This window comes from Bombyx mandarina, chromosome 11, assembly GCF_030267445.1.
Source record: "Bombyx mandarina strain Sakado chromosome 11, ASM3026744v2".
Taxonomy (NCBI): domain Eukaryota; kingdom Metazoa; phylum Arthropoda; class Insecta; order Lepidoptera; family Bombycidae; genus Bombyx; species Bombyx mandarina.
This window is the reverse complement of record NC_143218.1, coordinates 16,321,133-16,339,939: the sequence shown is the minus strand read 5'-3', so window position 1 is coordinate 16,339,939 and position 18,807 is coordinate 16,321,133. Positions and strand designations below refer to the sequence as shown.

The following is an 18,807-nucleotide window of genomic DNA, read 5'->3' as shown; positions in this document are numbered from 1 at the left end:
CATCTTCGTACAGACATCTGATGGTGTGTACAAGATGTTGCGGTACACCCATTTCCGTCAGTACCAACCGCAGCTTCCACCACTTGACGGTATCAAAAGCTTTTCGGAAATCCACGAAGCACACATATAGGCTAATATTAAATTCTCTGGCCTTTTCTACAATTTGCCGCATTACGAGTAGTTGCTCTCTTGTGCCTTGACCACAAGAGTTGTCTTAGAGAAAAACTGAATTTCATATATTTTTTAATTTACAAAAAATACTATTAATTGTGTGAAATTGTTATATTAATATGCTTCCACAAGAAAGCATTAAGTTTTCCATGTCCAAAATGTTTTCTGAAATTGGCAGCACTGGTTGCTGCTGTCAAACAAAGAGAAAATGTAATATGTTCGGTACCTACCTACCTACTTACAAGTTTTCCTATCTTCGATAAAAAGTGTCGTCAATTTGTGTTTTGTGTTGTTTTAGAGCTGGGTTTCGCTCTGTGTGGTGTCATAATTATTAGTTACAAACTCAATAAATATCTTAATAGAAGAATTCCAAGCACCAGATTTTGTTATTCGACAGTGTTGATCAAGTCGACAAACTGGATTATAGATAATGATGGACTCGGACTCGTCCGGCGCCGACTTCTGCCGGTTTTGTCGCTCGGAGGCAACGTCGGATCGGCCTTTATTCCACCCTTGCATATGTACCGGTTCGATTAAATGGATCCATCAGGAATGCTTGGTACAATGGATGAGATACTCTCGGAAGGAAATCTGCGAGCTTTGCGGACATCGCTTTTCTTTTATGCCGATATATTCGCCGGACATGCCTCGCAGGCTGCCTATCCGCGATGTAGTGGGCGGCCTGGTGATGTCCGTTGCGTCAGCCGTAAAGGACTGGCTCCATTACACCCTGGTGGCTTTAGCCTGGCTCGGTATCGTACCGCTTACGGCTTGCAGGACATATAGGTGCTTGTTCTCAGGCTCCCTGGGACCAGTTATTTCCTTACCATTTGAGATTGTTTCTGCTGAGAATCTTGCCAAAGATGTTTTCTCAGGATGTTTTATTGTGACATGTACACTTTTCTCTTTTATTGGACTTGTGTGGTTGAGAGAACAAATAATGCACGGTGGAGGTCCAGACTGGATGGAAAGAGAAAATATACCAGTTCCCCCACCAGAGGATTTTGTACAGCCTGAAAATAATAATGAAAGAGTTAATGAAGTTGGAGGGGATGACGGTGGAGCTCGTGAAGAAGGTAACGGAGTTGGTAACGGTAATGGTGAAGGAGGTGGTGAAGAACCGTTAGTGGGCGATGAAGCGAATTGGAATCCAATGGAATGGGATAGAGCTGCTGCTGAAGAATTGACATGGGCCCGACTATTAGGTCTTGATGGGTCCATGGTCTTTCTAGAGCATGTGTTTTGGGTGGTATCCCTCAACACTCTGTTTATAGTGGTGTTTGCATTCTGTCCTTATCACATAGGACGACTTGGGGCTGCCTTAGCAGGATTAGCAACAGAAGGTCCTTATGCTGGACCTTTGACAGCACTGGCTGGCTATGTGTTAGTTGGTGCAATACTTGCCGTACTTCATGGCTTAGCTGCTCTGTTTCGGCTAAGGAGTGCCAAGAAAGCACTAGGATTCTGCTACGTTGTAGTCAAAGTTGCACTGCTTTCAGTCATGGAGGTAAACTTGCAGCTATAATTATGATATAAATTATTGATAACTAAATTAAAATTACATTTCCAAATGTGTTTTTAGATTTTTATCTTTCAAAAAAGATATCAATTGACTGCCAAATACAACTTGAGTGTAGTAATACGGTTATTGTTATTTACTCATTAAATGTTATCCTATTATTTTTATTAAGGCCAATGAACCATAATAACATCACTTACAGCCAATATAGACAGTTGAAAATGGAAAATTTTATAATAATATGTTTTTTTTAGTCTAGGAGTTTTAAGTTAAGTTGTTAAACAGCAGATACAATCATCATGTCATTAACAATATCTTTAACTGAGCTGTTCTGAGTATGCATAATATTATATGCACAATTGAAAAGTACGTGTGATCGTTTTTCATTATTGCAGGTGGGAAAATATATGCACTAGGCATAAATCAGAAGCCCATAGATAACATAAATTTGTGACTTTTAACTTTGATACCGAAAGCATAGTTAGAATAGCTGTTCCATCTTTCAAACAGGAGCACATGATAGGATGGTGATACCTCTTCATGCAGCCTGTACATCCTGCCCGTAGGAAAATTCTGAATTAACGTTTGCATATTTCTTACTTTACAGATAGGTGTGATCCCTCTAATATGTGGATGGTGGTTGGATCTCTGTTCTCTCTCCATGTTTGATGCGACACTCAAAGACCGCGAATCAAGCCTTCAGGCGGCTCCCTGGACATTGATGTTTATACATTGGCTTGTCGGAATGGTCTATGTGTACTACTTTGCGTCATTTGTGCTGTTACTAAGGGAAGTGCTGAGACCGGGAGTGTTATGGTTCTTGAAGAATCTGAACGATCCTGATTTCAGTCCAGTGCAGGTTTGTTATTCCAATATTAAATAGCAAATTCAAAGTATCAAAACATTCTATAATGAATTGTATCATAAAATTATCCTGAAATGCTCTTCAAATAGCTTGATTGATACTTTCTCGTTTGATTTGTTTGAGATTTTGATTTCGAACTCAGGTTCAAGTATTCATATACAAAGTAAAAATGTTCAGATCATTGCTTATTAGGTTTCAGTTTTCACAAATTGCAAATAAGACAAAATGTGCACAATACAAAAAAAAGTACTACATAATGCAAAAGTTAATTTGACAATATTTTTTAGGAAATGATTCACTTGTCTGTCATGTGTCACATCAGAAGGCTGGTGTTGTCAGCCATGATCTTTGGCTCAGCAGTACTATTCATGCTTTGGATGCCAATAAGGGTCATTAAATATGTGCTGCCCGGTTTCCTGCCATACACTGTCTCCGTTCATTCAGAAGCGCCAGTCAATGAATTAAGTTTGGAACTTCTTCTGCTTCAGGTAAGATTTAAATATGTTGTATGATAAATCATATGTTTTCAGTGTAATGTTTTGAGGAGGTTTAAATGAATATTGTCACTAATTATTTTCACTAATTGGAAACATTTTGAAACAAATAGGAATAATATCGTCAACCACATTATATCATATAATATCTTGAAGGAAGTACGCCGTTTGAAGTGCATACTTTCATTAGAACATGGTGATATTCATGAATTATAATTCAGACATTGATATTCTTTGCATTTTATGTTTATTCTGATTTCGGAACATTTCAATATTTTCATTTACATTGCTTGATGTAATGTTTTATAGACCCATTGCGGTTTATAACTGAGTGTGTATAAATATTCGGAGAACACGCCACTTCCATATCTAGCTTTGTTTTTAGCTATTTGTGTATAAAGGTCCCGAAATCGAAACTAGAAGTAGAACAATTATTTAAAATGCGAATTAATTTTAATGATGATTCACTAAAGTAAACTACTTAATTGTTGCTTTACATTTATAACGGTCCTAAATCAATGAACTATTACTCTATACAGCATTAAATAATTCTAATGATTGTTTAATGTGATTAAGTGATTTTTAAATCTTTTTTTACTAAAACAGTAATCTAATTGAATAAAGGTCATTCGAGGTTATTCGAAAATCCTAAATGTATTTGTATAGTAGCTAAGCGGAGTCGATGAACTTTATGAAAGCCATTTGTAGGAGATGAGCGTATGACTTACTTGCTGGTAACTACTTGGCAATGCTAACAGCTTACACTCTGTCTACTAAGAAGAAATTTTTAGAGGCAATAAAAAAAAGGTCCTAACGTTAGAAAACATGTATTAAAGTTTTACTATAACTTTGCATAAATGTAGCAGTAAAAGCTGTAGGCAGTTGTATATTCATATTTTGTTAGCCAAGTCAAATATGGTGGTAGGACCTCTTGAGAGGCAGGTAACCTGCCTATTTCCGCCGTGAAGCAGTAATGTGTTTAAGGGTGGTTTTAAGGGTGGGGCAGCCGTTGGAACTATACTTAGAACTTATATCTCAAGGTGGGTGGCGCATTTACATTATGGATGTCTATGGGTTCCAGTAACCACTTAACACCAGGTGGGCTGTAAGCTCGTCCACTCTACTAAGCAATAAAAAAAATCGTACAAGTAGTATTGAAGACTGTCAATCGACGATAACAAATAGCTAACCGCCTTTATTTTCGGCAGGTGATCCTTCCAGCTCTTCTGGAGCAATCTCACACGAGGACGTGGTTAAAGATGGCGGTGCGAACTTGGTGCGTGTGCGCTTCTGGTCTCCTCGGCTTGAGATCGTATCTGCTTGGCGAGATATCGCGACAGGCTGATCCTAATCCGCCCCCACATCTGCCTCATCAACTCGGTGTCGCTCATCAAGTAAGCTGAATAATTGTTTTTATAGACAGTGTAATAGGAAGGCATATACTAGTGCTATAATCTTCTTCTTCACCTTATTCCACTAGGTGAGTCGGCACAGCTAATTTTTCTCTTCCATTCTCTTCTATCAGCCGTCATCTCAACACTCACTGCTCTCTCTCTCATATCGCATTCACACACTCTATCCATGTTTTCTTCGGTCGACCTCTTCCCCCTCTACCTTGCACTACCATTTCCATACATCTCCTAGTTACATGATGAGTTTATGACCCGGTAACTAAGACATTTAAGTCATGAGTGCGATAATATAAACGAAAAAAAAAACATTTTCCATAAATGTGAATAAGCCATAATTTTTACTTTTATGATGTGTGCTATTCGGATAAGCCCATAGACCGTGCGTCGTCTCTCTTAAGACATGAGAAAGTTTCAATTACGTTTTGTAATCCTGTCCTACTCTTAAAGGCGGGTCAAGTGACTGCTTCGCGGTGGAAAAGAGCGATATGGTGGTACCTTCTGGTGCGTGCTTCAAATACGCCTCGGTAACAGTTTAATATGTTGTCTCTTTCTCCAAGGCCCTGATGCGTCGCGACGGTCCAGCGGCGGTGGAGCCCTACGTCCGCGTGTCGTGGTTCCCGCTGAGGTTGGCCGCGCTGCTTGTGCTGGTCTCTATTTCGCTCGTGTTAGCGAGTGCAATGACCCTTGTAAGTCTACCGTTATTATTGTTCAATTAGAATATTCAATTATGCTAACGATTGATGTTTCTGAGGTTAATTGTGAAATAATGGTAAAATTTCATAATAACTTTTATAATCATTCTTTGATACATTGTTTCATATCGATTGTGAAATTCGATCGATTGTGAATTATAATCGATCAAAATCGATTCTAATAGAACAACTATAAATCTTAAATATTTTATATATGTTTAGGTTTAGGTATTTATCGTAATAATAGACACCGGTGTTTGTTCAATCATCGAAATTTGTCCACTATCACCATTTATCAAGACTTAGATTCATTTGTTAGATTAGATTAAATCCCTTTTACTAACTTTGTCAATAGCTACTGAAAGAATAAAAAATACTACAGGACGTTAAACAGAGAAGAAAAAGGTATTGAACTGTTTTGTCTTTACTTATTTTTATACTCATATTTGAGGTCCGACTTTGAGTTTGTTTATTTTTTACAATTATCACGTCTTGACTATAAAACGTAAAATGAAATAGTGTATCATCAGCTATTCAGAAACAATGTATTATTTTCGACAGTTTTTTTTACATTAATGATTTTTTTACGTTAGGAAATTCGCCTGTGAGTGCTAGATCAATGAAGGATTTTTTGTGTGACAATTTGATTTTAATTTCAGGTAATTCCAGTAGCAATCGGCAGAAAGGTAATGGCGCTGTGGATGCCTAAGGCGGCTGAGAGAGTTCACGAACTGTATACCGCTGCATGCGGTAAGTAAACAAAAAAAAAAAGATGTGGGGTGTCGTGGGACACCGGATTATAAAAATATTAATTTTAAATTCTATTCGAGGTATAAAGAAAATAAAACTGGAGGTTTCGCAACAACCCACGGTCATTCGGCAGCGTGCGAACTTATTGTGGTACACTTCATTCACGGTTGTTTGCATAAGAGTTAGTGTATTGCGCAAACGAACGCTCTGAGATCGTGGTCAATGAATGATAAAAAAATATGTTATTTTTTGTACGTTATTTCAAAGTTAAGTCGTACACTGTGTGCATTACTAATAAAAATCTTACGTTACGGACGTTTTTCCCGGTTAGGGTACCCCTCTGCATCGTCCCAAAAATAATTTTAAACGAATATAATAAACTCGGTTAAAACGATCAGATAACATAAAATAATCGATAATTCGATCGAATTCCGTTTGTTTGCCTTGCCAATATAATATATTTTGTTATCAGATGCACGTAGCGTATGTTCCTATTCCCTGGATGTAGGTTTCATGAAAATGAAACAGTTTGTTCATATCGAAAAGTCGAATCGACGCGAACAAAACTTGGCTTGGCAGACTAAGGCATTCCTGAATGCATCGTCTCTATATTTTATTTATTTCATTTACTTCAGATTTTGCATCCATTTTACATTCATTAACATTTCATATAGTATACTACAATCAAATAAAAACAATAACTACAATCTCGGAATAAAACAAAAGACGATTTACTTCTAAAGCACGGCAGAACAGAATTGGCTTAAGTAGCTGAAACACACATCGTTTGTTACTATTTATTTTATAAAATAAACTCTTTATTTATTGCTTTGAAGGGTGGACGAGCTCACAGCCCACCTGGTGTTAAGTGCTTATTGGAGCCCATATACATCTACAAACGTAAATGCGGCCACCCACCTTGAGATATGAGTTCTAAGGTCTCAGTATAGTTACAACGGTTGCCCCACTCTTCAAACCGAAACGCATTACTGCTTAACGGCAGAAATAGGCCGGGTGGTGGTACTTACCCGTGCGAACTCAAGAGGTCCTACCACCAGTAATTACGCAAATTATAATTTTGCGGGTTTGTTTTTTATTACACGATGTTATTCCTTTCACCGTGGAAGTCAATCGTGAAGATTTCTTAAATACGTATTTCATTAGAAAAATTGGTACCCGCCTGCGGGATTCGAACATCATTGCATCGCTTGATACGAATACACCGGATGTCTTATCCTTTAGGCCACGACGACTTGAACTCTCTCTCTCTCTCCCCCCTCTCCCCCTCCCCCTCTCCCCCTCCCCCTCTCCCCCTCCCCCTCTCTCCCTCTCTCCCTCCCTCCCCCCCTCTCTCTCTCTCTCTCTCTCTCTCTCTCACTCACTCTCACTCTCTCTCACTCACTCTCACTCACTCTCTCTGTCTCTCTTCGTCTCTCTTCGTCTCTCTTCAAAGACTCAATGTCAGCCACAGTTTCCTTTTTACACGCTTTATATTAGCTTCACTTGTATGTATGTTTGTATGTTTGTAACTGACTCCTTTAGACGTGATTTTGACCCACTTTATTGGCCAGATTTCATTCAAACTTTGTAGATTTATCGAGGACCGATGACAATACACTAATTTGATAAGATTACTCCATTATTCAATTTGCAAAATAAGATTTTTACCAATTTATATATTTTTTATCTATAGTCGATAAGGCAGGAATTGATGTTAAAGTACTTAATAGTTAAAAACTCGCTTTTATAGAAAATTTCAAAATGAAACATAAATAATAGTTTAAAAAAAACTAAAAACCACGCTTTATATAAAATTCAACTAAAAAATAGAAAATAAATTGTAATAAATTTAAATTGAAAATAATGTAAAAAAATATATATTTTATTTAAAAAAAAAGTGTGGGGTGATTTTTAAGATATTATTGAAATAATAATTTTTCTACTCATATCTGTCAGAAAAATATTTATAACTAAGAACACCATGCGCCCCACGCTTTTTTTTACAAAAAATTTTTTTTTTTCTTACACTATTTTAATTTTTTTTTTATTTTTTTCTATTTTTTAGTTGAATTTTATATACAGCGTGTTTTTTAGTTTTTTTAAACTATTACTTAAAAAAAGAGCTCCTGGATCCACCACGTCCTGTGCAGGTATGTACGTGAGCTGGGCGGCGGGGCGGGCGGGCGTGGCGGCGGCGGGGTGGGCGCGGGGCGGGGCGCGCGGGGGCCTGTGGTCGCGCGCCGCGGTGTGGGCCCGCACGGCCGCCCGCGCCGCGCTCGCCGCCGTGCTACTGCTCGGGCTGGTGCCGCTCATGTTCGGCTTGCTGCTCGAACTGGTCAGTTGCAACACCACCTACACTTTTGGATCATTTTTTTTTCCTACCTAAGCTGATAGCTTAAATTATATCTCATAATATTTTTCGTTTCGAAGATCGGTCTTTGGTGTGTGTCTTTAAGTTGACTTTCTACCTAGGTTCTCGTAATACCACTGAGCGTTCCCTTGGAGCAGTCCCCTGTGTTATTCGTGTGGCAAGATTGGGCTCTGGGCGTGCTGTATACGAAGATAATGTGCGCCCTCACGATGATGGGACCCGATTGGAGCATGCGCCGTGCCCTCGAGAAAGCGTACCGGGACGGCATCAGAGAAATGGATTTAAGGTTAGTTTTATTTTTGTTTTTTTATTTTTATTGCTTAGATGGGTGGACGAGCTCACAGCCCACCTGATGGTAAGTGGTCAGCGTCGCTCATGGACGTCAGCAATGCCAGGGGCAGAGCCAAGCCGCTGCCTACCATTAAGTACGTAGTCGTGGCCTAAAGGATAAGACGTCCGGTGCATTCGTATCTCGTGTGTTCGAATCTCAGGCGGGTACCAATTTTTCTAATGAAATGCGTACTCAACAAATGTTCACGATTGACTTCCACGGTGAAGGAATAACATCGTGTAATTAAAAATCAAACCCGCAAAATAATAATTTGCGTAATCACTGGTGGTAGGACTTCTTGTGAGTCCGCACGGGTAGGTACCACCACCCCGCCTATTTCTGTCGTGAAGCAGTAATGCGTTTCGGTTTGAAGGGTGGGGCAGCCGTTGTTACTATACTTGAGACCCCTAGAACTTACATCTCAAGGTGGGTGCCGCATTTACGTTGTAGATGTCTATGGGCTCCAGTAACCACTTAACATCAGGTGGGCTGTGAGCTCGTCCACCCATCTAAGCAATAAAAAAATAAAAAGTACTCTCCGCAAGCCTCGTTTGAAGAAAGAGCTTGGAAATGTTTGCATATCTAGTGACGCTGTGGGCGTATCTTAGGAATCGCGTATTGATAAGACAAGGTAGCGCGGAGACGTCTAACTTTTTCGAAGTAACTAGGCAACCTTTACGTTTCTCGGTTGGTATGTAATTTCACACGTCATCTCGGATCCTCCCGATCCACTAACGGTGCTTCTAGGTACTTCAAGCACCGATCACCGTTCTCGTCGAACCCGTCGCTTGCGACGAAGGGCTCGACGAGTAAATTAACTCTCAGACCCACTGAGTTTCTCGCCGGTTCTTCTCAGTGGGTCGCGTTTCCGATCCGGCGGTAGATTCTGCGAAGCACGGCTCTTGTTAGGGTTCGTGTTAGCAACGTCGTCAGGTTTGAGCCCCGTGAGCTCACCTACTAGTTAAGGTTACGCTGGAATAGCCTCTCAAAGCTACCAGCTTAGGTAGGAAAAAAAAATGTAATTTCACCACATGTGATGTGAAAAATAACGTGATACTAACAGAAACGCTAATAAACAACGAACACGCTGTACGTATGATATAGTAGGTTTTAGTTCGTGGTTCAACTTTATTTGAATGTGAAAAATATACTACATATTTTTTCATTGCTTGAATAAAAATAGTAAATTGTGCACCAAGGGAGAAAAGTAGGTCATCTCCACCCGGGTGTAAAATGACAAACACACGGGATTAGATGTCCTGCTTTTTTCCCACGGTGCACGTACTATTTTTTCTCCTACCAGGCCGAAAGTTCGTAGAGTACCGAGCCGGGGTCCAGGGGCGAAGCCCTGGCAGAGGGTAGGGGGGGTAGAGCCTCCCCATACTCATAAAAAACAATTGAACTGTTTTTAATTTTTAATAAGAACTATCTGATGAACTCATATTTGTTTAATACTTTCACTATTAAATTTTATTGCCTTTTGTTTATTTCACCTTTACACTAAACACAATATTGCAAATTACCCGAGCACAACAATGGCGGAGAATTTTAGGTGCGTGAGAGTAGACGTAGACACTAACGCGCATGCGCACTTGTCAGTACCCAGGGCGGAGAAGTTACACTTTTATCCCTGTACAGCGGGAGGAAAAGTTAGACTTTCTTCCCTGTACAGCGGGAGGAAAAGTTAGGCTTTCTTCCCTGTACAGCGGGAGGAAAAGTTAGACTTTCTTCCCTGTACAGCGGGAGGAAAAGTTAGACTTTCTTCCCTGTACAGCGGGAGGAAAAGTTAGACTTTCTTCCCTGTACAGCGGGAGGAAAAGTTAGACTTTCTTCCCTGTACAGCGGGAGGAAAAGTTAGACTTTCTTCCCTGTACAGCGGGAGGAAAAGTTAGACTTTCTTCCCTGTACAGCGGGAGGAAAACCGAACTTTCGGCGTAGGTAGGAGAAAAAAAAATGTTTGAATTATCGTTTTTAGTTAAATTTACGTCTTAAGTGCGAAACGAGGATTTCGAATCTTTTCGAGATGGGCTAAGAAAAATCTAAACATCTCTGTCGTGCGAATGCCGGAACATCAGTTTGATTTAGTGCAGGAAAGAGATGAATATATATCTGAGATGTCCTATTGATTGCTGCTTTGACGGTTTTGTTATTCGCGAAATCTCTTATTTGTGTATGTCGGCTCTTTGGCTTATTGATTTGCACAACAAGTAACGTTGATTATAATATATCGCCTAACTATTTAATTATTCATTTTTAACTTAAGTAGCTCTTTGTTTTTTGAACATTGTTGTTTGTTTGTGTGGTTCCAATAGGTATAATTTGATGGTGTGTGTGTGTGTAGGTTTATCGTGGGGTCGGTGGGTGCCCCGCTGGTGCGGTGGCTGGGGCTGGCGCTGGCGGTGCCGTACGCGGCGGCGCACAGCGTGGCGCCCGTGCTGGTGTCAGGGGCCGCCCAGCGCAACCTGCTCGTGCGCCGCCTCTACCCCGCGCTGCTCCTCGCCGCGCTCTTCGCCTCGCTAGCGGCCTTCCAGGTAACACCACCACCACCACCACCACCACTACCGCCTATATAATATCTATGTTACGTAAAACGTTACGTTTTGGCGAGATCTGTAACTACAGTATTTGACAATAGAACCTTAATAATTTTCAAACTTATAATTTCAATTAATTCTAGTCGAATTTCGACTACTTGGCGACCACTAGTATAGTATTAGATATCTATGGAGCTAGTATTAAATAAATACGAACGGATCTTTATTCGCAGATCCGCCAATTCAGAAAACTATACGAACACATAAAGAACGACAAGTACCTGGTAGGTCAGCGGCTCGTGAACTACGATCACCGGAGACAGAAGCAGCAGCACAGCAGTGCCGTCACGTCGACAAACTGAAGCCTGTTCGCTCCGTGCCTCTAAAAATTTATATCGATCTCATTCTAAGGGCCTCTGTCTAGGAGCGGCGTTTTCTCGACGATTCTGAAGTCGAAACTTCTCTCGTACTTTCCTCCTTTCACATTAAGAACGATAAATAAAAAGGTTGCTTTTAGTAAAGGAAACAAAAAGATAAAAAATAATTGAAGTGATATTTTATTTGTTCCCACATCGACCTGTATAATGAAAAGCAATTTTAAAAATATCTATATACGATTCAATTTGTATTAATTACTAGCATAAATTTTACCGTCTTCACCTCGTTCTCTAACCTTCTCTTCTGAACTATTCTAATACAACGAAAATTTTATTGTCACCTTAACTGCCAACGGTCGTCGTCGGCGCGTCGCCGGAAAATCGTTACTTTGACCTAAAGGTCTTAGTTACCAGGTCATAGAATTCCTAAAAAAAAAAAAATCGCTACTCTAACAAAGCACCGTTCCGCGGGTCGATCGAAGCGGCAGTGAGTGTTGCACGCGTATCGTCCTCAGTAATAACAGTACAAAATTGTTTTAGCACGAATACGGGGTTTAATAAAAAAGCCCGTCTGTTACACCACTGCCTTCCAGTGAAAAAAAAAAAAAAACGATATTTCCCAGGCGGCGGTGTAACAGACTATACTATTAGGCTAATTGAAATTTAAAAAAAAATGTACTGCTTCCATTTTTAAAAGTCTTGTCAGTACAAGCTCACTTTAAGGAGCGATTGTAACGGCATCGCTGTAATGACAGGAACAATGTCCGTTCTCGTCGTACGAAGTCACAATTTATTTCCATAAATTAGTAATTTATTTATTTTTGTAGAAATTTCAACGCGGATATCATCCTAACTTTTGGGTTTCCTCTCGTCGTAGACACGTTTAGAAATTAGTTTTGGGTCGCGTACGGATTTTTTATTAGGCTACACATAGGGACAAGCTTTTGGAATTTGGTTGATTTGAAGAGATTAAGAAATTAAAAAGATTAAAAAAAAAACGTTTTAATTTAGTCATTTAACCTACACTGCTCATTTTTCAGTTATAGACCGATAATTTAGTCAATTTTTTATGTTTCAATTTGTGCATGTTAATTGTTACATGTATACAATTGCTATGCCATGAGATTAAAACAATCGGTTTTATTTTTCAATTATAGTAATTTCAATAGCAACACAGTGTAAAATAAGTAATAAAAACAGTAATGTACTATGTCCATTTAAAATAAATCAATTTTCCTTCATCAGACAATATTAATAGCCACTTTTATTAGACTAACAGGATCCAAATTTTGAAGTAACAATTAGCATGTACCGCATTGATTGCGTATTCAAATGTTTTAGAATTATAACAATTTGTAAATGAAATCAATTTGATGTAAATAATTATTGTGGTTTATTTAGTATTAAATTTTATTCGAAACTTCCGATAGTTTTATTTAAATATTACATTTTTATTTAGTATATTTTAGATTGTGGTAAAATATGTTATTTTTGCCTTTAGATTTGAAGGAACGTTGAGGATAAGTAACAAGATTTTGGTATCATTATCAAGTTTGTAACTGATTCATTTAGAATGTTTTATTCAATAATAATTTATGAAAGTTGAATATTACTCAATTTTGAATTGAATCACGAAATTAGGAAAATAACACTTAAAAAATAGTTTTCTTTTGATCAATTGAATCGTAAAATTAGTCACTAGTGGTTTTTTTTAAAAATGAATTATTTAATTGACTCAACAGATGAAAATTATTGAAATATTTTTACAATGGCAAGAAAACATGTGTCTAGATTATGTCTAGTTTATGAATATAAAAAAATAAATACAAATAAAATAAAATAAAAATCTTTTATTTCAAGTATCATCAAGGTTACCTACCATAGGCTGAAGTGTGTTACAACACTGTGTGAAGGCAACTTGATGAACGTATCAAAGGTCGGTGTATTCAATCTTTCTGCTAATAATTTCAAGACAGAATTCAACTGATTTGGTGAACAAAAATATATGTCGGAGAAGCCACAATTATTAAAACCATCGTCAGACATCGTAGGGGCGAATAGGGTGATCGAGCTAAGAGAAATATTGAGTACTCCAATCACGTTTGTTGTCTTAGAACAGATAAGAAATCTCTTGATGTTAGCAAACGTAAACTAATGAGAGTTCTTAGGACGGAGGCACCGCACTTCGAGAGGGCTGGTTGCTAAGTGTGCAATGGCGTCTACGCGCCTCCATCGGATAGGCTCTGTCGTAGCACGAAGTTAGCCGAGTTCCGACGATACTGCAATCGTGCTGCCATCTCTCGGGAATCGTGCTGCGTTTCGTTTAGCTAACAAACTAATGACCGTCTCTGGCATATAAATAAAATACAAAATTTTGCTAGCACAAAACATTGAAAGATAGATATTCTATATATAGATAAAAAAATATTCATAGATCCTATTAAAAATTCAATAACATTAGTCTCACCATGATTTATGTGAAATAGTCCAAAGAATATTGGCATGGATTTTTTTAAAGTTAGCGCGATCATAAGCACTGCACTTTTACAGTAATCCAAATTGTACTGTTTATACTTTTTATAGCTTCAAATATTGATTACACAACGTTCTATAAAGCCTGAGAATGTGCGGCAGGTAGGTAATACGGCAGTTTTGTTGTGAAAATGGCCGTTTTGTAGGTGTCCACAGCTTGTTCAGGTGATGAAAATCTCTGTCCACGCAATTTATTCTTTATTTTAGGGAAAGTATAGAAATCATTGGGGCTTAGGTCGGGGCTGTACGGCGGATGGTCTAATAATTCTATGTTTTCTTGCTCTAAAAACTCTTTTGTTCTGTGCGCGGTGTGAGAACTCGCATTGTCGTGATGGAGGATGATGCGTCGATTGCAGTTCTCTTTACGGAGTTCAGAAACGACCTGTGGCAAACAAATGCTAGCATACCATTCTGCATTAACCGTTCTTTGTCCCTTAAGAGGAATAGTCGTAACATGGCTGGTTTTGGAGACAAACGTGGCCACCATTTTTTTTACAACACTCCGTGAACGAACAATTTTTTTTGGCTTTAACTCATTTTCGAACACCAAACTCGTGACTGGTTTTTTGTTTCGGGTTCGTACGCGTATATCCAGGATTCGTCACCTGATACAATGTTGTATACAGCATTTGAGGATCCTGCATGGAATCTTTCGAGAGTTCTGACGCACCAAGTAATGCGAGCCGCTTTTTGCTCTTCACAGAGCGAATGCGGTATCCATCGGGAAAACAATTTTTTTACACTTAATTGTTCATGCAAGATTATTTGTATTTGACTCATGCCAATGTCTAAAGTTGCCTGAATTTCGCGGTATGTCACATGTCGATCTTCCTCAATCAGCTTACGCACAGCATCAACGTTTGCTTGGGTGACTGCAGTTTTTGGACGATTTTGATGGGGATCATCATTGAGCGTGACACGTCCACGTTGAAACTCAGCAAATCAGCGATAAATTGTAGTTTTGGATGGGGCTTCATCACCAAATGCAGAAATCATCCGGTCAACACACTGTTTTTGTGTTAAACCACTTCGAAAGTCATAATAAATCATCGCTCTTGAATTTTCTCGAGTCAATTCCATTTTCTCAACGACTAAACAAGTTTGACAAAACCTCGTGACAAGACCGAGAATCTTTTTTTAAATAAATAAATGGTATTCGATTTTTAAAACCAAGGAGTTTTCAATTAAAAAGATTTTAATATGACAGGAACAGTGGAAATATTCCATTCCCGATACTTTTAGTGCAGCCTAGTATTTCACCCCGATGGTCTGTGACGTCTACGGATGGCGATCGGAGCACATGACGCGAAAGACCTGCCGCTACCCACTTGAGACAAGATCAAAGTTTCAGTTGTATGACGACCAGTGCGCTCTACAAACTGGAGCGTATGTATGTCCCGTTTCGTCGGAGAAATATGCGGCTCCCTAATCCTTCTACGACTTATAAGTATGTAAGGTGTGTAGAGATGTTAGCTACCCTTTATAACTAAAACAAATCAAATCAAATCAAATCAAATCAAAAAAATTTTATTCAACATAAATGAAAGTACATACTTGTTGAACGTCAAAAGAACTACCGCCAATTCACAAGAACTAGCCTCCGTCCTGAGAAGAATTGGCAAGAAACTCAGCGGGCATGTCTTTTTTTTTTTTTTTTTTAAATATGAAATTATTATTTATTTTTTTATATTAGATTATTATTTTTTTAAATATGAATTTTTTACAATGAGTATTATAACGTAACAATTACTACGATATTGAAATGCCCGGAGCGGGCAACTCATTCCCACTTTGTGCAATCTTCTAGATAATCATTGACTTTATAGTAAGCTTTATTGCACAGATGTTCTGTAATAGTTTTCTTAAACCTATGTATATTTAGGTTCTGAACATCTTGTGGGATTTTGTTGTACAGGCGCACAGACAAACACCCGAATGAGTTTCGTATCTTATGTAACCTACTCATCGGCACAATAAGCTTGTGTTTGTTCCTAGTATTTCTATTATGTATGTCCGACTTTTTAGGAAACTCCTCAATATGTTTACGAACATACATCAAATTTTCAAAAATGTACTGGGATGGCATAGTGAGAACTTTAATTTCTTTAAATTTCTCCCTCAGGGATTCCCTTGAGTGCATGTTATAAATAGCACGTATAGCTCTTTTCCGCAGAATAAATATCATTTCTACATCGGCCGCATTGCCCCATAGCAAAATGCCATAGGACATGACACTGTGGAAGTAACTAAAGTAAACTAAACGAGCCGTGTCCGCGTTTGTTAACATTCTAATTTTTTTTACTGCATATGCTGCAGAACTGAGCTTACTCGCCAATTTATGAATATGAGGTCCCCATTGCAGTTTGGAGTCCACTGTTATACCAAGAAATACAGTTGACTCAATAAGCTCCAATGTATCCTCAGAAACAATTACATCACTATCCACTTGTCTCACATTTAAAGATGGTTTAATACATTTTAAAGTAAATTTAATACATTTAGTTTTCTTACTATTCAATAATAGGTTATTGACCCGAAACCAATGAACCACACACGAAATCGCATCATTCACTTCGTCATAGACTTGTAATTGTCGTTTAATTTTAAATAATAAAGATGTATCATCTGCGAATAATACGACCTCGTGTCGGGACTCAATAAAACTAGGTAAATCGTTTATATATATTAGAAATAAAAAAGGACCCAAAATGGAACCCTGAGGTACACCCATTTTCAACAAGGTGCCTGAAGATCTATTACCTTTCACATCTACTGTTTGTATCCTTCCTGATAAAATCAGTTCTGATTTTAGTTCGTATATTGTCAAGTGTCTGCCGTGTTGGGCGGGCTATGTACGACTGGCATAACAAGCGATGTACAACCGCATGTGCTACTCAAACTATGCCCCTACAATCCCTACCGTGTAAATTCACAATACGCCCTACCACCAAGATGGTTAGGCTTCTCTTGATTTTTTTTAGTCATAACCAAGTCACCGCCTACCGCCCTAGGTCCCATTTGAAGAGACATGTCATAGCGCTCAGGGAACACCGCAGAAGGAGTTCATTCCAAAGCCGGATGGTCATATAGGTATATTCCACAGCTACCTCAGGTAACGTGCATTGAGTGACTTCGTTTTTTTTTTTTTTTTACTAACAATCACGCCACGTTAACTGGTCCCGTGATAAGTTCGTAAAGAACTTGTGTTACAGGTACCAGATAACGGAAATAAATTTAAGGTTTTTATTATACACATACATATATTTAATAGACATCCATAACCCTGGAAAAGACATCTATATTTATTATACAAATATCTTCCCTTGGCGGGATTCGAACCCGAACATATACGTGGCGAAAAAGTTATCTGGAAACACATTGACCATGTTGTCTTATCCAGGTTCCAGATTGTATAGATGAAATCTGCTCCGATGTCGGGAGGTGGGATGATAAAAAGGAGACGGAGGGATCATTTCGAAAAATTCGTTAGAGCCCTTCCTATGGAACATCCGCTAGAAAACATCAAACTTAACTTTTCTGAATAAAATGCATTGCTTGGTCCTAGCCCCTGCTTTTGTTTGTGACTGCGCTTCTGTTTGTGATTTAGTTGACGTAAGTTGAACATGATTACAAAAATGTTATCAATAACAGCGGCATAATTAATTAAGCGAGTTAGTAATTCTAAACTTTCTGATGAAAGAATTTTAAAGCTTTAATATTTTTATTTTTATTTTATTTTTTTGGTAAAATAATGTGGTACGTAGGTACCTATATTAAAAATAAGGAACTATTACCCAGGCAAAAACGTTTGACTTCGCACGAAGTAGCAAAATTATCGTAGAAAATTTAACCTCAACCTTGACTTCAGCAAGTGGTTTCGTAAGCAACAAAAATGTAGTGTTTATGGATTTTATGTGAAGAGAGAGATCGCTTAATGAAGGTCTTCATCATACAATGCGATTCGTAAGATGTACGCGCTCTGAATTTGTACTACTTTTGTATGAGCGCACTATCAGTGCGGAGGTGAAGCCATGAAAAAAGACTATTGTACATTATATGTATGTATTATTTCTAATTTTTTTTACAATAATAAAACTGATTCTGTAATCTGAATTAATTTTTTGATAAGCAGTGATGCGGGTAACAGTATTTTACATAATTGTGAATAATATTACAGGGCCTCATTCCATTATTGTAAGTGAAAGGAAATGAATGAGTGAAAACCGAAAATTTTAAAGTTTTCAGGTTTCAAAAGTAGCACGATCGCGTTGTGTGAGAGAGACCGAGGAAGCTAGTAATTAATATTTTGACGAGCGTAGCCGATGAAGAGGTAAGAGAATAAGACTTCAGTTTTTAATTCAACTAAAATCTTCTAATTTGCTATTATGCTTACTTTGCCACCAGTAATTAAAATTATAATTTTACGGGTTTGATTTACTGAAAGTGACTGAAAGCGAATTTTTCTAATGCACCTTATACATGTAAATACATATAAATATTTGATCGTAAGTCATTTTGTTAGGTATTTAACTTACTAAGCCATTCGCATGATTGCTAGCGAAAATTAACAAACTATGCTATGTCATCATCATCATCAGCCTGTACCGCTCCAATGCTGGATGTAGGCCTCTTCCGTAGTTCGCCACAATGAACGATCCTCCGCCTTCCGCATCCAATCTCTCCCAGCATATCGCCGCAAGTCATCGGTCCAACGGGCAGAGGGACGCCCAACGCTGCGCTTACCGATACGCGGTCTCCA

The 18,807-nt window shown here is 38.4% G+C and overlaps 1 protein-coding gene across 1 annotated transcript; it reads left to right on the top strand.

The window, feature by feature from the left end:
• Positions 1-348: 348 nt before the first annotated feature.
• Positions 349-12,938, top strand: LOC114243281 (E3 ubiquitin-protein ligase MARCHF6). The gene is made up of 10 exons (XM_028174708.2): positions 349-1,678; positions 2,298-2,549; positions 2,843-3,043; positions 4,258-4,443; positions 5,019-5,147; positions 5,813-5,903; positions 8,054-8,238; positions 8,376-8,560; positions 10,947-11,136; positions 11,373-12,938. The coding sequence occupies exons 1-10, from the start codon at positions 602-604 to the stop codon at positions 11,499-11,501; spliced, it is 2,625 nt and encodes an 874-aa protein (XP_028030509.2). The 5' UTR covers positions 349-601; the 3' UTR covers positions 11,502-12,938.
• The last annotated feature ends 5,869 nt before the right edge of the window (positions 12,939-18,807 follow it).

Coding starts and splice junctions, on each gene's coding strand:
- LOC114243281 (XM_028174708.2), top strand. CDS start 602: ATGATGGACTCGGACTCGTCCGGCGCCGACTTCTGCCGGTTTTGTCGC. Junction 1,679..2,297: donor CACTGCTTTCAGTCATGGAG/GTAAACTTGCAG, acceptor CTTACTTTACAG/ATAGGTGTGATCCCTCTAAT. Junction 5,148..5,812: donor TAGCGAGTGCAATGACCCTT/GTAAGTCTACCG, acceptor TTTTAATTTCAG/GTAATTCCAGTAGCAATCGG.